The 24,922-nt window shown below is 42.5% G+C and overlaps 2 protein-coding genes across 3 annotated transcripts; one reads left to right on the forward strand and one right to left on the reverse strand.

The window, feature by feature from the left end:
* Window positions 1–1,530: 1,530 nt before the first annotated feature.
* Window positions 1,531–24,566, reverse strand: LOC138201221 (GRIP and coiled-coil domain-containing protein 2). Of its 2 annotated transcripts, none has more exons than XM_069154527.1 (24): window positions 24,392–24,566; window positions 23,394–23,456; window positions 23,149–23,233; window positions 22,968–23,047; window positions 22,748–22,852; window positions 22,104–22,608; window positions 20,131–21,938; window positions 19,926–20,001; window positions 19,674–19,774; window positions 19,271–19,369; window positions 17,996–18,115; window positions 16,148–16,312; window positions 15,871–15,975; window positions 14,259–14,421; window positions 13,717–13,817; window positions 13,283–13,360; window positions 13,019–13,156; window positions 11,822–11,940; window positions 11,030–11,206; window positions 10,524–10,732; window positions 6,248–6,475; window positions 5,802–5,941; window positions 3,991–4,192; window positions 1,531–3,499 (listed from the first exon to the last, which is right to left on the reverse strand). In XM_069154527.1, exons 1-24 carry the CDS (start codon window positions 24,395–24,397, stop codon window positions 3,426–3,428), a joined length of 4,947 nt encoding a protein of 1,648 aa, XP_069010628.1. In that variant the 5' UTR covers window positions 24,398–24,566; the 3' UTR covers window positions 1,531–3,425. The 2 variants fall into 2 exon arrangements, with proteins under 2 accessions (XP_069010628.1, XP_069010627.1); XM_069154526.1 differs by having other exon boundaries at window positions 1,532–3,499; window positions 20,131–21,941.
* tmem223 (transmembrane protein 223) lies at window positions 4,615–5,889 on the forward strand. The gene has a single exon (XM_069154528.1). It carries the CDS (start codon window positions 4,780–4,782, stop codon window positions 5,551–5,553), a length of 774 nt encoding a protein of 257 aa, XP_069010629.1. The 5' UTR covers window positions 4,615–4,779; the 3' UTR covers window positions 5,554–5,889.
* Window positions 24,567–24,922: the final 356 nt, after the last annotated feature.

Here is a 24,922-nt window from a genome sequence, read left to right on the forward strand (position 1 = left end):
AATATTTTACATTTACGCTTTCGTAAATATGTAAAACTACTTCAGTTGACTTATTCCCCCCCCCCCCCAAAAAAAAGATCTATTTTGTTTTAAGTGCCATGTCAGATAAACAAACTGCGAGTGGCTAAAGCAGCTCTTGGATCTATATACAAGCCTTATAACATTTCAGAGTATAAAGCGCACATTTACAAATAATACAATGAATGATGGCTGGATTCCATTCAGCTGCTTCAGTTTCACGGTCCTGGTGTTGCGCTTGTTGGCTTCCAAGCGTCCCAGTTTTGTGGCTTGACAGACTTTTAAACAGACTTTTCTGTTTAAAGTCTGTGATGAAAATGGCCTGTTTACAACTCTAAAAGTTTTTAGCCTATAGTTGCTGTTCCAATGTCTGACAGACATCCACACCAGCACACAAATAAATGCACATTGTTTTTACATTTGATGATACTTCACCTTTTAACAGAAAAAAAAAACCCAACACAACATGGCGAACTGCTTTGAATACAATTGTTAATGCTTCTGGTGTATGTTGAGGAGATTCTATTAAAAATAATTTTAGGGGCCCCAAAATTACACGTCCTGACCCCTTTCTTTGATCACAAGATTACAAAAGTGCAAACATGTTTTGGGAGCAGGTGGGCAAAACACAGTGGACAAGTAAGCAGAGACACTGAATACTTACAATTGTAAACGACAAATCGGCGCTTTTATTTTGAAAACCAGAAGATTTAGTTTGTGTTTTTCGTTGTGTCTATGGCAACTTCCACCGAATTGCAATTATTTAGGTTTTACTGACAGGAAACAGCCAGACCCACCCTGCGGAGTCAGCGCAAGATCCGCTTTTGTATCAACACGTTAAATATGCATGTTATTGGATTAATGCCGGATGCTGTAACTTCATCCGCTCCAGTCTTACGTCAGTTTGGGACATATGGAAAGTCTGACTTTTCATTTTGTGACCAATGGAAAACTATACAGAAGTTAAACATGGCGTCTGGGTGCCGTAAAGAAACCTATCCCAGAACAAGACTTCACTTTTGATTGTGAGATATTTTTGCAAATAAATCACGGGTTATTGCAAACGAACAATGGAGCGTTTACTACCACTACTACTCTGCAAGACTCAGACAAATAAAAGCAGATGACAAAATGAATTGCAAAGGGACACAATGGGGAGAATGCATCACCTAACAGGAAGGGGTTAATGATACAGCTGCTCCCCAATGAGGTAGGAGCCTGACGGCATGTTTACCTTTACTTCCAGGGACAGATACAGTAGCTATAATTTGTGGTTCCCTCCCCTGACTGCGTCATGTTTCTAGAACCACATTTATTTCCTTAAAAGGAAAGCCCCTACACCCTGCATCCTCCTTCAGGAGGGATGAGAACTCACTGCTACAAAAGACATCCATGAAGAAAAATCAATGCTGCTGTTCAGATGTCCAGCAATAAAAGCAAGGATTTATCAGTGTAGAAATAGAAAGGGTGGAGTTGTAGGTTCTTCTCATTTACTTTGTATCATTAAACATCTGTAAAACATTAGTACATTTCAGACTGTTATTTGTTCGGGTAGAAAAAAACAAAACAACATCTGGCTGATATTGCTGATTACCACCTGTAAAGTTTGTAATGTGTTATGATTGATCAATAAGCAGGACTGAATGCAAATTGTGTGGAATCATTCCCATCCATGTTGATTTAATTTTTGTTTACAGTTGGAAATAAATCAGAAAAAAACAGTCACTGTTTCTGAAATTATTTTTCACATTAGACAAACATACAAACGTAAATATAGTTATTCTTATATGATTTTTAAGGTTGTGGTAATCTCTCATATCTTCTGCTGACAGTAACCATCATAAATATAAAAGCTTACATACAAATACCTTCACTTGTGTTGAATGAATCACAAAAAGCTGCCACAGGAATGAGAAAAAGAACAGGCTGATTAACTTCACTGGTAAGGAGGCTGAAGTATTCATGTAATGGAAGTATGGGTAAATATGTGCTTTAGGAAGAGTGGGGTTTCTATTGGGTTTCTATGGGGATTCTCCCCCTCCCCACCTCCACAGGGAGGTTAGAGGTCATGGTAAGACACTGTAAATAAAAAATTTTTAAAAAACACCACCAATGGGTCTGATAGGAAGTCTTGCTCAAGGACACTCAAGCAGGGCAGATGTGCTTGCTGTCATGGGCACCATCCTTCAACAAGACAGCTGTGCAGATTAAGTTGCAACAAATCTCTCAGTGATTTAAGTGCAGCAACAACAAGGAACATAAACCATAAAGTACTCCCAAAATACATACAGAAACCATTAAAATAATAATTTGATAAACAGAAACAAGAGATAAAAAAAACCAGTCCTAAACCAAAAGAACAGAAAAGTGTTACTGCTCCTGAGTTGAAAATGTGAGGCATTAGTGACTGCAAAACCAGTCAGAAAAAAAGTATAAATACCTGCATATGATAACTTTAGTCAGTCATGTTGATCAGAGAAACCTCTGAATGTTAGACATTATAGCTGCAGGGAGGTTATGATAGACAGGAAAGACTTAAGTGGACTGCACCGGTGGTTCCACATGTTTTAGCCCATTCAAATCACACATACTTAACACAACTGCTAATTGTTTTTCAAAGCATGTGGCATTTAAGGTTTCTTAATAGCTTTTTTTTTTTTAGCTACATGGCAACAGCTTTTCAAGTAAAAGCTAGTTTCAGGCTCATTTCTATACTGCAAAGAATGAGGTGGGGGACAGCTGCTTCTCATGTAGTAAAACCACATTCAGCAGTTAAATATGCCCTTGAAAATAGTTGAAGAGAGAAGTAAATCCTATATGATTTGTACCAAGAGTACACGAGTATATTCATTGTAATGTACTGTGGTGCACGGTACAGAAACATCTGAAAATCCTATTCAAGTAATCTCCTCCCGTTACACGTTTACCTCCTTGATTAATCCCTCATCCAACAATTTGTGCACATCACGTGGATCCTATAATGTTGTGGTTACAGCATAATATACACAGTGTATTATATCCGTTCACAATGTTTAATGCCTTATGAGGTCCATTTTAAGAAAGTGTAACTGTCATGCCCAGTAAATGTTAGAATAAATACATGTACATGTCAATAGCAAGCATAAGGATGGTAGAAATTTGTCCCAGTTAACATTCATTGGTAAGAGACTAATGTACTTATTGCACTGCAAATTCAAATGAATGTTTTGGTTTTCATTATCTCTATGCATCATTCTTTTCTGATATGATCCTTGGTCCCTTCTGCTGTGTCCTCCCAACGTTCTTTTCAAAAACACCTCCGTGATCACCTCCCTGTTGCCGTCATTTCAAACGCACATTTCACCGAGACAGGTTCAGTAATGTCACTACGCTGTGCTCCCAGCATATGTTGATTCGGTTAGTCAAGTCTATCTGATCCCAGACCAGCTGTGGAGGTAGGAGGACCAGCCTGAGCCCCGAGACCCAGTCCCCTCCTCTTCACCTGCACAAAGGAGAGTCGAGAAAATCTGGTTAGAAACTACTGAGTTAGTATGGATGTTATATCCTGCAGCACTTCAAGAACCTTGAAGTTGATATTGAAAAAAAAAAGAATAAAGAAAAGAGTTTTCTTTGAATGAATGAGAGGTAAGTGTGTGGGCATCTGTGAGTTACAGCATGATTCAGGATCGTGTGATCTCTGTGCATGCTCTGGTGCATTGTGACTGCACGTTCTGTAGTAGTAACAAATTCCACCAGCAGGGCTGTGTGCTCATGGAAGTAAATTTAATTTTCTCACACAGTACTGTACATTCATTATTCAGGAGTAGAATGAATGTAGCTAAAACAATATTATTGATACAAAACTAAAGCTTATAAGCACTTTAGTAAGTGGGCAGGTTAATATACTTTATATAATATGTATATAATGAACTTTTTAACTTTTAAAAACCCATTTTTTGGCACATATCACAAGCGGTTCATCTATTCACATACCTTGTGCAATGGCTGCCAGTTTGCTCTTCTCCTCTGGACTGAGCTGCAGCATGGTGTGGATAACAGGCAGGAGCGCCTGCCGCTCGCTGCCAGATTGCAGGAAGATGAACTGCAGCAGGACGTTCTTCAGGTACTCCAGATTGGCCACACTCTTCTCCCTCTCCTGGTTTCGCTCCAGACGACGCACTTCGCTCTTCAGCAGCTGGCAGGTAGAACATACCAGTAAGATTAAATCATACGGTGCAAGAAATATTCAGATCCTTTACTTACCGACACAGCAAAAGTAAAATCCCTGCATGAAAAGTCGTACTTAGGTGAAAGTACAGAAGTATTAGCTGCAAACTCTAGTTAGAGTATCAAAGTAAAAAGTACTGGTTTGGTCCCTCTGACTTCTATAGATCATTAATTGCTGATTGCACCAGTGTGTAAGTAGTATGTTACTGTTGCAGCTGCTGCAGGTTTGTCAGTTTGAACTATTATACACATTCATGGTTAACTGATTATTTAATATTTGACAATGATAGGTATTATTTATAAAAAACTAAACCGACAAACAATTTGGTTTCGCTAAAAAAAGAAAAGAGGTGGCACTTAATTTTGGTCAGCGCTACCTTCCGTAGCCTATCGCCTTACGTCATACATAACAAGTATGGCTGCGTCCTCTGGGTTGGTCTGGTGTGTTGGATAAGAAGGGTTGAAACTCGAGTTACAAGAGCGATTTATTAACCTGGACTGTCGTAGTTTTCTGTCAAATAGTTGCAGAAAGGTTCAAGAGATTTAGTGCGAACAATGGGGATAGAGCGTCTGCTGTGTGCGGTGCTGGCGTGTCGCTCCGCACAGTTTCGACTCGGTAATATTCGGCAAAAAGTCCGAGTCTTCCGAAACGTGTCTTTACCGAGCAGCGGCGTGTCTACCCGGGTCAGTGCCTCTGGACTGTACAGCGGGATACTGGTCCACGCAGGCCGGCAGCTGGCAGCCCGTCGCGGCCTCTGCACCTCCACTCAGCCCGCGAGAGATGTCACCTTGTTCGTGCACGACAGGACCCGCTTCTTCCGCCTCCTCTCGGTCTTCTGCGGCGGGCAGTGCGTCTTCTGGACATACCTGGCTCACTTCGCCTACACGGGACTCAGAGACACAGGCGGCGCCGCAGAGAAGGACAAAGCCAAGGCGTCCACCACAGGGCTGGCCGGGATGTGGAGCTTTGAGATGAACCTGGGGTCTCACGCCTGGAGGTACGGCTTCACGGTGGGCTGCCTGGCGATAGGAGCAGGGATAATCGGGCTCGGAGCTCTGTTCTGCCGGCGCTCTGTCAGCAAGGTGGTCCTCCATGAAGGTGGTAAGATGGTCACAGTTTGCACACAGTCTCCTCTGGGACCAGCCCTAGGCCGGAGAATAACAGTTCCGCTGTCCGAGGTGGCCTGTCACGCCCACAGACATGAGTCCCCCTCATTTATTCCTCTCCGGATCAAAGGACGCAAGTTCTACTTTCTTCTGGACAAAGAGGGGACTGTAAACAACGCCAGGCTGTTTGATATCACTGTCGGTGCATACCGGCCAGTTTGAGCTGCAAAAACTCTTATGGACACTCAACAACAACCGAACGCCGGTCCAGTTCCACACTGACATTACAAGGCTGCCAAACAAACACATCAGTGTATTTTCTGTTCAATCAAATAAAGTGTTTGATATCAAATATGGGCTGATTTAGGTTAATTAATATAAGGAGCAAAAATGGAATATCCACGCTAAACTATTATAGTTTTCTGTGTGTGTGTGTGTGTGTGTGTGAGTACTCGGGTGTATATACATACAGTGATTTGCTCCATGAGAACAGCGTTGGTGGCTTCAGTTTCATGCAGGAGGCTGTTCATGTGATCCATGCTGCGGGTGGCTATGCTCAGCTTTTCACTTAACTCCTCTTTGGTCGGCTCCACCGTCCACACAAACGGCTCTGGAGATGCAACCAAAGCCACGTACAAGAGGTTTTAAAACAAACTACTGTACAGATTGCTCTATTCTGATGCTGCCAAAATAGACAAATGAATTAATAAAGTATCCCGTACATAGTGAATATGTTTTAACGTCTCACAAACTGGACATCCATTCCTTAAAGCAAACACAATTTGCAACAGGTTTATTATTCTACTTTGCTGTGATTGGGGGCAATCATGGATAAATACCTTGTTGAAACAGGTTAAACACACGGCCCTTTTATAATATGAATTCATGTGGTGTGAGCCTCTGCTTTCAAACTCACCTTGTTTGGGGTTTGGGGATGTGAGCAGCTGTTCCAGCGAGGGGAGTGGTGTAAGAGTGGGTGAGGAGCTCTCCGTCTCAGTGGTCTCCATGCCCTCGCCCTCCTCCCTGGCCATAGACTGTGGGTCGCTGAGCGCCACGAGTCCCAGCCCTGCTGTGTTGTGGTCAGTGTTTCTGCGCTGGGGATCTGAAGCGAGAGGCTTACGGCCGGACTGGACCAACACTGAATCTGAAGAAGAGCACATTTTTATAGATATTAGTGGGCACTGTATGAAAAGAAGCCGATTAACAAACCAAAGAAAGTTACTTTCTAGAATAGAATGGGATTACATTCACTTTAGAGTTGATGAAACAAACAAACTAGAAAATAATTACTCTTAATTTTACAATTTATAACAAATTATTATGGTCAAATTACAATAACCACCATGGCTTCAAAATACCTTCATGATGCGCTTTTATCATCAGACAAGAAGTCAAACAAGCGATGATACTGCTGCTGCAAAGTCTCAGGTTGTTTGGTATTTGGTCAGTTTGAACAACTAAATGAATAAGGTCATTAAATATTTTTAGTCAAGAGAAGTTTTGGAGTTTAAAAAAAAAAAGAAGTTTTTAGAGAGCACCTCTGAATCCTGCATGCTTACACAACATACACCCTTCAAGATGAATTCCTTCTAGTTGTGAGTAGGTGTCCTACTTCATTGTGACATGAGGGGGCACCAGACAACCTCAGGTTTTTACCGGTTCAGTTGGCAGAAACTGACAACAAGTGTGAAGAGAAGGGCGAGGGGGGAGGATGAGGCACTGGAGAGAGTGGACTGTGATTTATTGTGATTTATGAACCTAAAACTGAACAAGAGGCCAGACTCCAAACCAATACCCCCCCCCCCCCCGCCCCACCCATCTCCCCGCCTCCAGTCTGGCCCTCGACTTCTTATTATCATCCAAGTCCTCCTACATGCATGTCATTTTTTTGTGAATGCACAAGAGTTTGACCAGCTCTTTCAATCTGATCAGGTTTCAGCAGTGACTGTGTCATAATGTCTCGAACTAGTAGAACGCCTCATTGGCTCAGTAAACCTGAGAGAGTCAGATCAGCAACGAAACACTGAACAAATAACAGCGTTTCACGTACGCAAGAACTACTTTGGCAGCCCGATCAGTGAGATAAAATAACTGCGTTTCAACATAGGTAACTACATTTTGGCCACACACCTGTCTGAGACACCAGCACTGCTGTAACTGAGTGGGGACAACAGCCCAGTTAGCGCCTGGCGTTAGCCTGCAATGAAGTGTTTAGGGAACATCTGTAAATTGCAGCTTCCACCGGTAGACCCCCCACCCACCCCTCCAAAATTTTAGCAACAGAAAATAACCTTGGCTACACTCTCTAAAATACATGAGTCAAGATACATCAAGCCCAAATGGAAAGAACTTAAGAAATACATGAGGAAATAATACAGTGCATCCGGAAAGTATTCACAGCGCTTCACTTTTTCCACATTTTGTTATGTTACAGCCTAATTCCAAAATGGATTAAATTCATTTATTCATCATCCGTAAATGGAAGAAGTTTGGAACCACCAGGACTCTTCCGAGAGTTGGCCGCCCGGCCAAACTGAGCGATCAGGGGAGAAGGGCCTTAGTCGGGGAGGTGACCAAGAACCCAATGGTCACTCTGACAGAGCTCCACCATTGCTCTGTGAAGAGAGGAGAACCTTCCAGAAGTACAACCATCTCTGCAGCACTCCACCAAGCAGGCCTGTATGGTAGAGTGGCCAGAAGCCACTCCTCAGTAAAAGGCACATGACAGCCCGCCTGGAGTTTGCAAAAAAAAAAAAAATTCCCCTTGGGGATTAATAAAGTAATTTACCTAACCTAACCTAACCTAAAAGGCACCTGAAGGACTCTCAGACCATGAGAAACAAAATTCTCTGGTCCGATGAAACAAAGATTGAACTCTTTGGCCTGAATGCCAAGCGTCATGTTTGGAGGAAACCAGGCACCGCTCATCACCTGGCCAATACCATCCCTACGGTGAAGCATGGTGGTGGCAGCATCATGCTGTGGGGATGTTTTTCAGCGGCAGGAACTGAGAGACTAGTCAGGATGGAGGGAAAGATGAATGCAGCAATGTACAGAGACATCCTTGATGAAAACCTTCTCCAGAGCGCTCTGGACCTCAGACTGGGGCGAAGGTTCATCTTCCAACAGGACAAAGACCCGAAGCACACAGCCAAGATAACAAAGGAATGGCTTCGGGACAACTCTGTGAATGTCTTTGAGAGGCCCAGGCAGAGCCCAGACTTGAACCCGATTGAACATCTCTGGAGAGATCTGAAAATGGCTGTGCACCGACGCTCCCCATCCAACCTGATGAGCTCAAGAGGTCCTGCGAAGAAGAACGGGAGAAACTGCCCAAAAATAGGTGTGCCAAGCTTGTAGCATCATACTCAAAAAGACTTGAGGCTGTAATTGCTCCCAAAGGTGCTTCAACAAAGTATTGAGCAAAGGCTGTGAATGTGTTATATTTTCGTTCTTTATTTTTAATAGATTTGCAAAAATTTTAAACAAACTTTTTTCACTTTGTCATTATGGGGTCTTGTGTGTAGACTTTTGAGGAAAAAAAAATAATTTAATACATTTTGGAATAAGGCTGTAACAACAAAATGTGGAAAAAGTGAAGCGCTGTGAATACTTTCCGGATGCACTGTACATCACATAAACCGCAGATAAATACTGAGCTGCGAAGACAGCATCTTAAAAAGCTACAGCTTCCAACGGTTTCTATATTGTAAGACAGTTTTTGAATATATTATTTGTAGTTTGTGTTTATGTACAGCTTAAATATTGAGAAGAGTAAATTAGACCAAACATGACAATGAACATAGATCAACTTTGCTGTTTGTCACAACTGATTTGTAGAGAAAAAATATGAGGTCAGTGAAAATTGTCCAGAGACCCATGGTTTTATGACCCACCTGCCCCAATATGGCTAGTAAAACACACTGAGGCTGAACTCTTCTGCATTTATTCTGACATTAAATCCAAATTGAGTGTTAAAAATGGTTTAAATATGACTTTCAATACAGGCTAATACTGGCACCATATATCGGAGCCAATCGCCCTGTCCACGTGTGAGCCACTAATGATGAGTCTCTCCAGATGCCACAGCGAGCTGTTTGCCACACTGAGAGGCGGGAACAGAGCGGAGGAGCCTCGCCAACACCTGGCCAAGCAGAAGTCACACAGGAAACACACAGACACACACTTGCCTATCCTAGTCATTACTGTGTGTGTGTTTGCTGTTTGACTCTGGAGGGCAGCTGTGTGGGAGGTGATGAATGAGCTCTCACTGCTGCTCTGCTGATAAACACACTGATACCCCCTCCTCTCGTGGACAGGAAGAGTAAACAAGATCGAAAACTTCAACACTGTTAACCACTTGATGCTTTGATGGATCTCTTTATACGGCACCATTAACGCACCCCTCCAGCTTACTGCTGGCTATTTGAGCACTTTGAATCACTTTTTTGGATCATTCTGCTGTTTAGAGTTGGAAGTAACACGTTATAAAAGTAACAGGGCAACCAGAGCGAAGCCTCTTGCACCGCGCTGAAGTTAAGGTCTGCAGTGGTGGGCCAGGCATGAGAGTCACTGGCAGGGACACACAACTGGGCGTTGCTAACATCCCACCGTCCGGACCGCGAGTCGTCGGAGCAGGGAGTGTGTCACTATGGTTTCGGTGGTGGAAGACACGGGGTCGCTTCGTTACAAGTGAGGCCCAGACGAGGGGGTCTTGTTTTGACAAGAGGCCCAGGCAGCCGTGGATGTCATGTGCCTTGGGATACCCAAATGGGCCGACGGGAAGATCAAGATATAGAGCCGAACCCCCCACCCCACTGCTCCAGGGACAAGCTGAAAATAGCCAACACTTTCGCCCTTGCCAAACTGAAAGCTGACTGAGCAAAGAGAACCCAAGCAATCAGGGTGGGAAGGTAAGAAGGCCAAACCAATATGAAAAAGCTCATTTAAGCCAACATTTAAAAGTAAACCAAAAGCCTAAGTTGAAGTGATCGGTAAAGTAATTCAATTACTTTTGATTGAGGTAACCACAAACGGTAAAAAGATTTCAGAACTTGCACAACACTGCCCAGTAATATAATGGACACCAATGTTGCCTCACATATTTACAAGGCTGCTTTACGTAGAGAATCAGCTAGTTATTGCCTGTTAAATATGAACAGCACAAGTCTACAGTCGCCCTTCAGACTTACTGTTCTGGCTCTGCAGGTTGAAGAGTTGCTCCTCAACGCGGGTCAGCTGGCCCTGCAGGGTCTCCACGGTGGCCCGGTGGTCATCCTGCAGCTTCCTCAGCTGCTCCCTGTAGGCCTGCCGCTGGGACTCGACCTGGGAGGACAGGTCAGCCTGAACCTGGGACAGGTCTGAACGCAGGGCCCCGTTCTCTGACTGCAGCGACAAAAGCCTGGAGGTGGAGATAGAGTGAAAGGATGAGTTTAGTAGAGAATCAGCATGGTGTGTGACAGGACAGTGAAAAGAGGAGTGACAAGTATTTTCCAGGTGCAATCAGGTGTTCCCAGCATGCATCCTTCGGTGTCATGATTGCAAAATCACATCAGAGGAGTAAACGTTGATAAGGCATACAGAGAGTGTGTCAAACACACAGTATGTCAACAACAAGGCAGTTTGATGAATTGCAGACGAGACAGGATTCGAAACCACATTAAAAAAACAACAACAAAAAAAAGCCAGGCCATTTCACCTCTCCCGGAGCTCGGCCTCCTTGCTAACGGTTTCCTGGAGGATTTTGTTATGTCTCTCCAGCAGAGTGTCGTGTTCAGTGTGGAGCTGCTCCAGCTCGGCTGTGCTGCTCTGGAGACTCTGCTGGCTGTCTGCCAACCTGCTTCTCAGCTGGTCTACCTGAGATGACATCTGCTCTCTGCAAAGCACAACATACGTTCATTACATCCACATTACAGTGTTGTTGTTTGTATACGACACATACGACTCACTTTTTCCACAATGTGTTATATAAACCTTCAAATGCGCATTTTCTCTCGTGACATTCCCTATATATTGTCTATTGTCTGTAATACAGAATCAAGCAGCTTTGATAAATGCAGACGGGTTGTTTTCGTGTTATGTTGATAGTTTTAAATTGTAGTAAAAAAATTGTATAGTTTGTAAACATGCAACACCACATTGCAACACAGATTGTTTTAAGTTGTTTTTTTTGCCATGTTTTGGTTAAACATTTTGCGCCAGATCAGCATCCCTAATTATACACAATCCTCCCAATTTTGAATGCGAGACATTATGTAATTATTTCCCAAGTATAAATGTGAACACCCTCAAATTAAAGCTAAGCGTTAGAACTTTACCTTTCTGAGACACTATTTAATTTCATATCCTCTGAGCTGGAGTACAGCACCACAACAAAACAACAAATAAATCACTGTCCACTGTAGGTAACGTTATTCAGCATGACGCACTTCACAGCTATGTCTTCCTTTTGCCTCTCAGCAGCAATTCGTAATTCAAGTGTTGTCCTCACCTCTCTAGTTTACCAGACTCTCCGTCACTCTGAGCTGTGCTTTTCTTCTGCTGCTTGAGCACATTGTGGACTCGCACCTTGTAACTCTCAAACTCTCCTGTCGTTGCCCCGAGCTCAGCCTGGAATCAACACACACATTAAGCGCAGGTGCACAATAAATAATGCAGCACATGATTATTGTATATTTTCTGACAGAGTGTGACAGGTGAGCAAATTTGTTGTCGTGTTTTTTGTTGGACTATCGATAAAGAAAACTTGAGTTGTATCTCATGAATTACTAAATTCAAGAAAAAGACATTTTGATAGAAAAGCTGAGAAATATAGGAAAACCTCTCAGCATAATACAACACAGGCCACATCACTGCAAACTGCTGCTTATGAAATGCTTCACATCTCTAAAGGATGGTGGAAAATTTTGTTTTTTTATTCCGAATCTTAGATGTCAGCAAGCAGTGAAGTCGAATGTCGAAATGAAACAGTTAAATCAAGTTCTGATAATCAGTTGGTGGGCAGTGACTATTAATGCATTTTTTTTTTTAAATTATGGTTGCAGAAATCTGAGATTATAAATATTTACCATTTCTATAAACAATATGAGAAGTCTGCTTATTGCCATTTGGCTTAATTAACAAAAATCATCTTCTCTGGCTTTCCCATTTGCAGATTGACAAAAGTATGTGTTGCTAATATTAGATCATTTATTTCTTTGTAGGCAATAACGCCAGTCACATCATACAGTACTAGTGCTGAAACAAGTAGTTGACTTGTTGATTTGTTGTCTCATAGGAAAATAAAAACTGTTATGATAGTTGAATGTTTAATTCATTTTCGTTTCCACTTTCTACTAATTACTTTTGGATTTTGGACTGTCGGTCACATAAAATAGGCAATAACAAGTTGTCACTTTGGGCACTTTTTTTTTGACAAGATTTAAGATTCATCAAAAATAATTTAGAGATTAATAATGAAAATAATCATTAGTTGAAGCCTCATAACACCGCTTCCTCAAAGTGCAATTAATTTCAATAGTGTCAGAAGTCGCTGCGGCTCCTCAGAAGTTATGGCTGACGTGTCCTTGAGCAATACTCTTCACCCTCACCCCTTTTCTATCACAGCTGTCAGAGTGTACATGTATTCTGTGTGTATGGAGGAGGTCAGTTAAGTTAAACAAATGGTTAAAGAAATGTAAACATGTACCTGAGCAGTGTCTCTTTCCTGCTGCAGGCTGTGGATGCGCTGCTGCAGGGAGCTGGTGATTCTTTGTTGCTGTTCCAACGCAGACCTCAGCTGCTCTTGCAGACGATGGCGCTCGGCTGTCAGCTCACAAACCTCAATCTGAACGCACAAACACACACTTCATCACGTGATTTGTGTACGACCAAATTCTTGATTTGTCAAATCCATTTCTTATTAAAAGGGAGAGTGGAGAGAAGTTTTGCAGGGAAGTGCTGGATGTGCTACCTTAGAGCTTTCTAGCTGCTGTTGATTTGCCTCCAGCTCTCCTTTCAGAGAGGCCTGCAGCAGCATGAGGGAGCTTTCCTGCATGTACACACACACACACACACACACACACACACACACACACACACACAGTGAAAATTTAAATACATACACCCATATACGCAAGCACATCCGCACACAGAAATGATTAATTACTCCAACATCTTCAAGGCCTCCCTTGCAATCATGCCTACACATGGTTGCGTAACCCTATTTACATTCATCAGGCAGCAATGTTATGCACAGTGACAGGAATTCCCTCGGGGCACGCACGCACGCACGCACGCACGCACGCACACACGCACACACGCACACACACACACACACACACACACATGCGCACACGCACACGCGCACGCACACACACACACACACACACACACACGCGAACAAACCTGTTTCTTGGCATCAGCCAACTCTTTCTTGGTCTTCACCAGCAGCTGTTTCATCTTCGAGGTCTTATCCTCCCCCTGGTCGAGCTGGGACTTCAGATGCTCTGGAGAAACACGTACACATGAACGCATATGCGCACACGCGCAAAAAGAAGAAGAAAAAGAAAAAAAGAGGTTTTAGTGAAATTGATAGTGCAGGTTTTATTCTTTAAAGACATTATTCAGTATTTTGCTGTCATTACACAGTTTAACAGTTCGGAGCAAAAAACTGGGAGATGGGAGGAAAATTACATCCAACAGTGTTTCCCAAATGAGGACAGTTACATGGACACGGTAAACAGCAATTCATTAAGGCTCTGCAGGAATAATGGATGTTTACGATCAGTGTATGCCCCCTTCTGTTGCTAAAACCTCTAATATATGTTACAGAATAGCACAGTTTAGGTCTGAGCAACCTACAAACAGCTGATTCAAGCCGTTTTATTACCATGTAATTATTATTCTGTGTCAGCGAGCAAGTGTAAATGTCAACATGTCATTCATACCGATCTCCTGTTTGAGCGTTTCCTCCTTCTGGGTGTGTGTGTTTATCTGGGCCTTTAGCTCCTCAGCACACTCGTCTCTTTCTGAGAGTTTGGCGTTGAGTTCTTTCACTAGTCGTTCGTAGTCGGCCATCTCCATGTCGAGCAGAGAGCTCTGCTGCGCCTCCTACAGGCAGAGTACTACATCAGTTCAAAGAACAAAGCTTAAACTTAAACTTCAGCATCTGACTTTCTGTTGTGTACATTTAATTGACTATTTTAGGTTGCATAAAGTCTGTTGAATTTGACAATTAAAAAATAAATTTACAGAACCAAATGAAGTTTAAAATCAATTGTTAACACAGATATACTTCAATAAAAGACATGAAGAGGAGAATGACTGGTGTGAACTTTGCCATTACACCATGTCTACACAGGAGGTGTTACATAAGCAGCAAAGCAACAGCATGGTACCTTAGTACGTAAAATGGAAGAAAACTAACTTGGAAGCGTAAAAATAGGCTGGTGCATAATGTGAGTAAAGCATGAGCTGCCTGTGTAGGCATCTGGATTGATTAAAAAAAGGAACCGATCTGTTCCGTCAGAGATAGACGACTGAAAAACGAGGCTGAAACACTTTCTGTGCAGGTGAACCACTTTCTTACAGAAAGTGAGGACCTGACCTCGCAGCACCCGTCCACAACGTCACCAATTGCTTTGTCAACTGCCATTTCAAAGCCTTGAGACTGGCATTTTGTCTGTCTCCATCTTGACTTTTTGGAGTCAGAAATGACCATATTTGGACGAGCTGGGGAGGAGCGAGTGGTGGAAGAAACCGAGGACTGGTTTTTTTTGGAGTCAACCCCTAATGGCCCTCAGTGGTATTGCACTTGAAGGCACCTCCGCATTGGCTTTACTTTTCAGACCTCCAATTTTATATACAGTGAGCTATGGACCTGCCCCTTGGTAGCCTTAAATTCATGAAAATTACATGATTACAATGTTAGACAAACAAATACATCTTTTGCTGGTAAAATTCTAACTAGGTAATTGTTTTTGAAAATATTTGACTTTTTTCTTTCCTAATTTAAGATTTAGATGTTTTTGTTGTACTTATTTGATTCCAGCAACATTTGAGGTTAAAAATAACTGTTGTGATGTATTTACTGTTTATGATTATTTTAAATCATAATCTAATAATATTGCTTAACTTTAACATACTTCTGCAGTATTTGTTCATCTTTCTTACTACTAGTTAACAATAACTTCCTGACATATTTTTTTTAAAAAAAGAAAAAAGAATAGCACACAATATATCATTTTCTGTTTTTCTCTCAAAAATCACTTTTGGCATCAGCCTAAAAAATTCTGTGTTCGTTGGTCTGTGTAAACAACATGGACACACGACATAGCCAGACCTACTGGCAGCTCTCATGTACACTGCTGTACTATGTAGGTCTCTGCTAATGGAAAAGTAACATCAGTGTCTGTACTGTGGGCTAGAACTGCTCTCTTTCTCTCTGTGAGGTGCTACTGTAGCTGCAGGCCGGCCATCACCGGCTCAGTCGCTCGGCCGGATGGGTCCTCTGAGACACACTAGAGTCTGAGAAGCATTTGTGTGTTTTTGTGTGTGTACCTTGCGTAGCTGCTCCAGCTCCTGGGCAGTCTGCTGAGACTGCTGCTGCTGCTTGCGGAGCTGGGCTGTCAGCTCTTCTACCTCCTTTATGGCAGATGACAAGTCCTGAAGAAGCAAGAAACCATAGTCGCAATTAAAAGGGGAGTTTCAGTTTGCCATGTGTACTGTGGATTCCATATTATGAAATAAATGATTTGTGGTTCTGTTAAAGATTAGCTTCAATATATAGTAATAAAGAAAGAAGAGGCTGATTATGTCCATCTCTCTTTATTTCTACCTTCAGCTTTTGTTCTTTCATTGCTCTCTCAGCTAGCAGGTCTCTGTCCAGACTTGCTGACTGTCTTTGTAGCTCCTGGTTCTTGGCCTCTAGCTGTCTCATGGTGCTCCTCATGGTCTCCATACCGGCCAGAAGGTCCTCCTTCTCACTGCTCAGCATCTCCTTCTGCATGAGAATAAATACTCCAGATTACTGTCGCTGCCAGATGAACTTCCATCTCTATTAGGGGGTGCACGATTAATAGCATTAAAAACATGACCTTGATTCAAACCCTCTCTGAGATCTCATTTCTCAATGACACAACTATTCACATTTTCATTTGGGACATCAGCTGTGTCAAACAGGCTCCTACTTTCTCCCTCAACAAATGACAATGTGGCGTTACACCAAAGAGCAGCAGAAACTGGCAATCAGAAAAACAAACTCAGTCAGAATGAGTGAGTGTCACCGGTGAAAAGAATATACATAGTAAAGTACCTCTTCAACAGGTGTGTTATTGTTTGTACAGCTAGACTGAAGAGCGGACCAGTGACCAGTGGGGGTGGCAAAATGTGATAATGTGGGAGCGTTTTTTTTTTTCTTTTTTTAAATGTAGTTGCAGCGGTTGCAGAGTTTCGCCGCACAACATACGACATACGGTGGTCAATTGGTTAAAGGCTTCCCCAGTAGGATGCAACAACTGGAAACGATTTCAAAGAGAATTTGGGTCTGGTAACATCAGGCACCCTCACATTTTTTGTTGCAGTTAAATGAGTGCAATATTCCTTCATATCGAAAAAGAATCCTGAGAGAGAGCCGTGATCTCAACTCTAAGCAAAGAAAATCGTGATTCTCATTTTATCCAGGATCGTGCACCCTTATGCGTATTCTCAACTTCTCTGGAAAAAATGCGACTACAAAAAGATTTGGTTTGATCTAATGATTATTGTAAAATGAACAAGGGTTGACATCCATACAGGAGCTAAGTTATGACTGTCATTTCTTTTTCCCAAATCTTGAGGCAATGCAGGAAAGCTATTTATGAGCTCAAATGATATTTGTATTCATCTGAGATTTATTTCCTATGATCAGTGAGTTACATTAGTTTTACTGTTTACTGTATGGGTTCAGAATAATCTACGACCTCCCAAAGTCACACTAAAAAGACGGATGTCACTGAGAGGGAGGCTGTTTCACTTATTTCATAGGTAAGGTTTTCATTTAAAAATGCACAAACCTGTATGAGCCCACGTGACACTTTTGAAAATCATTCATGCAAATCTGACCGTATCAGCCTCTATGGGCTCTCTCTGCAAGGAACACTGAGCGAGCAGCGGCAGCTGCTCCCTCCCATCATCTGTCAGCCAAACGATGAAACTATGATTGGTAAACAGAGACATACTCTGAGATCCCTGAGTAGCTTCAGTCAGCTGGCTCCCCCTGAGAACCGCGAGCGCAAAGAAGAAGAATAAACCTGCATCTGAGAAAATGGTGTTGCACCAGCTCGCAGCAGATGGAAGCTACACCCCGCTCCATTTACCTGCCTCTTGTTCTCCCATTGGAAAGAGACAGTTATGAGCTTGGGGAACGGAATACATATAAAAACAATTTCTCCCCACCGCACCCAGTCACATCTGATGGGCTATTTGTGGGCGCCGGGCTGTCAAATACAGCTGGGTAGAGTGTTGTTGGCTAAAATGACTCCTTCTAAATCATATGGAAACTGAGTTATGCGCTCAGTATTGGAAAGATGTATCACTGGACAAAGCGCCACTGCTTAGATTTACTGCAGAGTGAAAGCGGTTTGTGTGTTTGTTAGTCCTAATGTGTGTGCGTGTGTGTGTGTGATAGAGTGTGTATCTGTGTTACCTGTGTGACAGCACTGCTGAGTCGTTTGGTCAGCTCAGCTATCTGTCTCTCCGCCGCCTCCACCTTCTCTCCCTCCTTATCCAGTTGCTCTGTCTGCTTGTCGTAATCTATCTGCAGGTTCTACACACACACACACACACACACGCACACACACACGCACATAAACACGCATGCGCGCGCGCACACGCACGCACACGCACGCACACACACACACACACACACACACACACACACACACACACACACACACACACACACACACATCTTCAATATTCATCACTGGGAGCTGGCTGAACAGCTCAGTGAAGGTAAACATTATGCAGCGCAGATATCAGCTGCGTTTACATTTGAGAATGGGACAAAAGTCTCATTAGACACGGCAGAGTGGTTTCTTCTTTAATGGAGATACAGTCGTAAAGCACCGTGCAGTCAGGGGACTGTTGATGGAGACCACTGGGAGTAATATTACGCACATAGTCAGTTTTAAAGCGAGCGAGCTTCCACTTGCTATTTAGTAACATTCTGTATTAAGAATGCATGAAACTAATCGCATGTTAAACCAAATCTGTCAGTTGTATTTTATATTGTGCTTTTCCGACACACCCAGATACAAAAAAACACAATAGTTCTGCCCTTTTCAATCAGCCACATAGGAAAAGCAGAACATGAGTATAAATATTTCTTTGTGCTTTCTGTGTTTGAACGCATTTGGCAATAAGCAATATAATAACAATACAAATCTATTGGTGCTCTATTATGGACTCTACCGTAAAGATTATTCAGGGATGTAAAAAGGGAGATATTTTGGACATATATTCACTTTGCATGCTCATTTCTAGTTATTTCAAGTCTATTTGCCTTAAAACTAATCATAACACCCATTATAGGGTAAAACAAACCTGCATGACACATAAAAGGAATCAATAGAAGTGGGAGCTGAATACGTCCAGCAGAACAATCAGAATTACTAATTAAAATATGCATCTTTACTGCATATTATGTTAAATTAGAAGGTCTTCTTGTGGCCTGATAAATTGAACTTTAACCCAAATACATTGGCCTCCAATTGGATTCTGCAATTGATGGGAGGTCGACCATGTGACAGTGGCAATGTAGAGAGAAGGGTGGAAAAGGACGAGGAATAACTCCAATATGGCAGAATATTTGAGAGAAGACAAATGCAGTGAACACTATTATGATTGTTTACATAGTTAATGCACGCAAACTGTTTATTCTGCTGTATGGTGTGAAACTGCTCCTCCATGCCAGTCCTACCTTGTAGCCTTCAGCACCGTGGATGATATCTTTCATGGAGCTGTTTACTTTCTCCCTCTCTGCTTTCAGTGACTCTACTTCCTCCTTGAGGGTTACAACCTGGAAAAAAAAAAATCAAGTGCATGACGTTTTAAATCATGCGCAATAACTAATCTGAGCACAGAGGACACATTTATCAATGATCTGTATGTTTCACTGAAAGTCAACTGATTCCAAACCCCAACCCTAATCCTAAACTTAACCAATCATAGGCAGCGCGTCCCTCCCGCTGATTCATTTATAGTGTATTGTCTTCTTTCCTGCTGCTTTTTAACAACTAACATAAAAATCATGGTGTATTTACTTTGTCATACCAATGCTGTTGAATAAATTAACAGTTTAGAAAAGTCATTCTTCACACTACCTCTTTCTTACTGGCATCCAGCTCCTTCTTTGCTTTGACAGCAACTGCTTTGATTTTATTCATCCTCTCACCCTTCTCTTTGCTTTCCTTCTCCAGGAGCGCTGAGGGGAGTTCAAGTTACAAAGTCAGTCTAAACAGTCTGAAATTAAATTTGATAATTTATCAAAGAGCAGGGAAATCACAGTTGTTGTTTTTTTTTTTTTTAAGGGTCATATTTTTATCAAATGAACATGATAACCATCATCTCCACACCTATTTTCTTTGTGATCTCACTGGTTGCATTTTCTTCGGAGGAAGCCGACTCAGTGGTGGACTCCTCAGAGAGTGACTGAGGAAATACAGAGAAAGTGGAAAAGGTCAAAACAATGAGAAGAAATAATTGTTGCAATACTGTTCGGGTGGAGAAGAAGCCTCCAGCTGACAGAAAATAAACACAGACATGAGGTGCATCACTTACCTGGAGGGCGGCCATCTCGCTCCTCAGCTTCGATATGAGCGAGTCCTTCTCCGTCAGCTGTTCTCTGAACTCTCTGCTCTCTTTCTCTGTGTTCTCCATCTTTCTTGTCATTTCCTCCTCCTCCTCCTCCTCTCCCTCCTTGTTAGTCATCAGGGAAATTTGAGCGTGTAGTTTCTGGTTCTCATCGCTCATCTTCTCATTAACTGACATCATATCCTGCAGGTCCTTCTGCAGCCCCTCGGTCTCCTTCACCACCTCCTCCAGGTTGGTCCTTAACATGTTTCTCTCCTGTTCCAGGTCTTTGATGTGAGCCTGGAACTCATTTTGCACCTCCTCTACTCTTCTGTCCGCTTGAGCCTCTTCAAGGTTACTCTTCAACAGGCTTCTCTCCTTCTCCAGCTCATCAACGCGTGTTCGGAGCTCTTCGACCTCTTCCGTGGACCTTCTGAGTACTTCAGCATGACTTTCCTCCAGTGCTCGGACGGAGGCGCAGGCCTGGTCAGCCTCCTCTGTCAGAGAGTTCAACTTCGCCTCTCGGTGTTTCTCCTCAGACGTCTCCTGCTCCAGCCGAGCCTCCAGGGTTTCCAGTTTGGAGCCCAAAAGCTCCCTCTCTTCCTGGGCTGTGGAAAGCCCTGAGAAAGCATCTTCTAATTTCTGCTGGAGATCAGCCTTTTCTGTGGAGAGCTCTTTGATAGTCAGCTCTAAAGCGGAAACCGTCTCTTCACATCTTCCCAACTCCTCTTTGAGGCTTTCCTCTATCTTTTCTTTCTCTTCCTTTAGATGTTGCACTTCATCATCTGTTTCTGTTTTCAAGCCTTTCAATTTCTTCTCGTTTTCCTCTTCAAGCAAAAGTGCTTCTTTCTCTTTCTCCTCCAAAAGCGTCTTGATTTCGTTGGTTCTGTCCTCCTTCAGAATGTGCATTTCCTCTTCTCTGAGCTTTAGCAGGTGTTGTATTTTGTCTCGTTCTTCAGTCAGAGTGTTGATCATTTTTTTCAGATTTTCAGCCATGTTCTCCTTCGTGTCCAGCTGGGAGCGGATCTCCTCATTCTGCCTTGTCAGGTCCTCCACTCTTGTTTGTTCTTCTACAGAAGATGAGAGTTTCTGGTCTTCAAGTTTCAGCTTCAGGTCTTGCATGTTCTCCATCAGAGTGCTTTTCTCCTCTGTAACTTCTCTCATCCTCCCCAGCAGTTCTACCCTCTCTTGGCTGAGTTGATCGACCTTATCGTGGAGGTCTTGCACAGTATTAGCTCCCTGTTCCTTCATGGCTTTGTATTGTAGAACAAAATCTTTTGTCTTCTCACCCAGCTCTGTCTCAAAAGTTTGAAGTAAGTCCCTCATTTGGTGGCACTCAGCCAGAGCGGAGTCTCGCTCCATGGTCAAGGCCTCACGTTGGGTCCTCAGCTCCTCCAGATTGAGGGAGTTTCTGTCTTGGGTCGGACTGATTACTGACTCCTGCTGATCAGGATCCAGTGCCAGTGCCTGTTCAGAGGAAGCGCTGTCCTTGGTCATCTGCAGCTCATTGATTTTAAACTCCAGCTCTTCTCTTTCCAGCTGGAACTCCTCCTTGGTCCGTTCCAGCTCTGCCTCAAGCTCACCCTTCACATTACTGACCATCGTAAGCTCATCCTGTAACATGGTTATCTGGGCTTGAAGATCATCCAGTGCTGCTCTCAGTCTGCCGGCCTCAGTCTCCTCTCCATCACCGTGGCTGGAGTCAGCCTGGCTACAGCCAGACAGCTCCAGCATTTTGGCGATCCCTGAACCGCGAGCAGGTTCCTCATCTTCCTCTTGTACGTCCTGCAGGAAGCCTTCTGGAAACAGAAGGAAAATGTTGAATTATACAAGGATATCATCATGTTTAAAAGACAGAAAGGTTTTGCATACACAGCATAAACAGAAAACAATGAATAGCCTTCATTGTAGCACATCTTGGTCATGCTACAACTCTAACTTTAACTGAAGTGCTGTTGTACCTTTGAGAGCAAGCTGCTCAGTGAGTTCCTCATGGAGCAACAATAGACGCTCCCTCTCCATCTCACAGTCCTCCTCCAGAGCTCTCATTTCCTCCTCGTGGTGGAGACTCTTCTGAGCCAGCTCCTCCTTCAGGTTCTCCACCTCCTGCTGAGCCTCTGTCAACTCCTTCTGGTGGTTCTCCTGTAGCTCAGTAACCTCCTGGGACTTTCGCTCTTGGATCTCTTGCAGTTCAGCTCGAATGGTATCCAGCTGGGCTTCCAAGCGACGCTGGACTTCTTCATTACTGTCTTTTGCGCTGGCATAATCTGCTTGGCGCTCCTTCTCTCTTTCACTCTCCTTCTCTCTGTCACTTGCTTCTCGCTCTTCAAGTAATTTCTGGAAATGAGCCAGTTCTTCTTGGTGTTTGCTGTTGGATTCCTCAATGCTGCTCTCCAAGGTTTTGATCTTCTTTCGCTGGTCTTCTATCACTCGGTCGTGCTCACCTTGGAGCACTACTTGATCATCCTGCACAAAATTATAAATATTCAGTTGTGTTTTGACAATTTGGTTTGAACATACATGCATCAGACTGCAGACATACACTGAAATGTAATTGAGTGAGAAGAGAAAGTCAAGGTTTCTCAGTAAGGGTGTTATATTTCACCTTGGCTTGTTGCTTGGTTCTCTCTAGTTCTTTACGAGACAGTGCAAGACTTTGCTGAGTTTCTGCCTTCTCCAGTAGTAACGCATCCATCCTCTCAGTCAGCTCCTATTGCACACAAACCCACGACATTCACAAATTGCAGAATAAAAATGAAATACAACATGTAAACAGAGGGGCACTTACACCTGACACACAATGAGACGCTGGTCTATAAACAAACCTGTATCAGAGAGGTGTCATTGGAACTGCTGTTACTGTTTCTGGATTGCTGTGTTAGGGATTGAACTTCTTTTTCCAAATCTGGAAAGAAAAATCAAATCACGTCACAAACTTGTATGTTACTGACACAAACAGCCACATAGTCACACAAAAACACAAGCTTTTATAACAGTTATAGCTACCTCCACATCTGCTCTTCATCTTTTGCATGGCAGCCATCTGCTTTTTGGCAAACTTGATTAGGTCATCTTTGGATAGAGTGTCCAGCTGAGAATATGATATTAAAGTAAAAAAAGAGAAACACACATCTATCAAAGCATACTGTATCTAAATGCATACTCTGACACACATTAAAGGTTATAACTAGACATTTTGAGCTGCAACGTTTAAAACAGAGATAGTTGTGATGCTTGATAAAGTGCTGTACCTTTGACTTGGGTGTACCTGCTGGAGATGGACTCACACACTCAGCTCCAGTACCACCAGGGTCCTTTTTCAGAGAAAGATAAAAAGGAAGGGAAAAAAACAAATTTAAAAGGTGGAGAGATGTTACCTCTGTCAGGTATGGTATGATTCCTGGATTCTTTGACTGTTAAACTTCAGATGTCCCCCGTAAAGATCCATGGTCACAGTCAGCAAAGTATTTCCTTTGGAAACTCTTGTATTGCTCTACGTATTGAAACAGCATATTTTATAACACTTTTTGCTTCATTGACAAACACTTTTCAACTCGGCAGAAAGAAACTAGGCAGAAGCACTTTTGGTGTAATTTTGCATTTAAACAAAGTTGTACTTGCACAGACTGAAACACCTTCACGGTTCAAATAGTGTGACTGTACATATCCTGTTTATATTGCACTGTCAACCTCTCTTTTTCTGTATTCAAAATAATTGCATAATACCAATAAAAAATAATGACATTACAAAAAAAAAGAGTTGGTCTACTGTCCATCACTGTACATATTGTAACCTTTACTTATGCAGTTGCACTTACCAGTAAAACAAAACACTGTATTTTGCACCTCTGGTTAGACAGTAAGAGCCCTGTATGCTCTGTATGCGAACTATGCACAACGACAAAGTAGTTGAGTGTGGTCTAATCTTAACAGCACCTAAGTACAATGAACGACAATGATGAGCAGTGACAACCACTTTGGAAAAGAGACGTTTTTGTGAAATACAATTTTCCGACTACAGCTGGTGGATTTAAACACCATTCAGGGGGCATTACAGCTGCCTGTTACTGTTACCAGCCTAATTCAACGGCATAATTAATTATCCTTTAGATAAAAAAAAAAAAAAAAGCTCTGAACAAGAAGACAGATCTGTAGATAAATTGAGGATGCTTGAGGACACATTACTAATTACATTACTAAGTTGTGTCGGACGAGCTAAAGCTAACCCCCTTGACGCTGAACACTTTACCTCCATCTCGGTCGATCGGCTGTTCAGCTTCTCCTCAGTCGCCTGTCAAGCTCAGGAAGACAACAGCTCAGTCAGCTGGAGAGAGTCAACTCGGTAAATAAGATTATTTGCGATTCCTCGGAGATTTTAATCCGAAATCATCCCCTCTGTTTTGGTTTTGAGTTAAGTGGCTAAAGCACCGACTTGCTTCCGCAATCGTCAGCCAAGTGACGTCAGTATACGTGACGTCACCACCTTGGCTGATCCGAAATCAGCGCCAATTATAAACAAAAGTGAAATTGTATGTCTATATGAAACTGAAGAACAACGTATGTTTAACATTAATATGTTTAATAGGAACATTTTCCTCATAATTAACTTATTTATTAAATTTGTGTGGAAAAATACACCTTATTACCTTAAGGTTTCATAAATTTAAATTGCACCTTTCAGCTTAAACAATACTTGCAGATCGTCAAAAATATTCATGAAATTTTATACCATACAATATATTGTCTTTACTGTCTGGGAAATTGAATGAGGTACACAATT

This window comes from Embiotoca jacksoni, unplaced genomic scaffold (assembly GCF_022577435.1).
Source record: "Embiotoca jacksoni isolate LCO1_2020_lvr unplaced genomic scaffold, fEmbJac1.0.p SCAF_2, whole genome shotgun sequence".
NCBI lineage: Eukaryota > Metazoa > Chordata > Actinopteri > Embiotocidae > Embiotoca > Embiotoca jacksoni.

Coding starts and splice junctions, on each gene's coding strand:
- tmem223 (XM_069154528.1), top strand. CDS start 4,780: ATGGGGATAGAGCGTCTGCTGTGTGCGGTGCTGGCGTGTCGCTCCGCA.
- LOC138201221 (XM_069154526.1), bottom strand. Junction 6,476..10,523: donor CAACCTGCAGAGCCAGAACA/GTAAGTCTGAAG, acceptor GCTCTTCTTCAG/ATTCAGTGTTGGTCCAGTCC. Junction 5,942..6,247: donor ATCCCCAAACCCCAAACAAG/GTGAGTTTGAAA, acceptor TTGCATCTCCAG/AGCCGTTTGTGTGGACGGTG.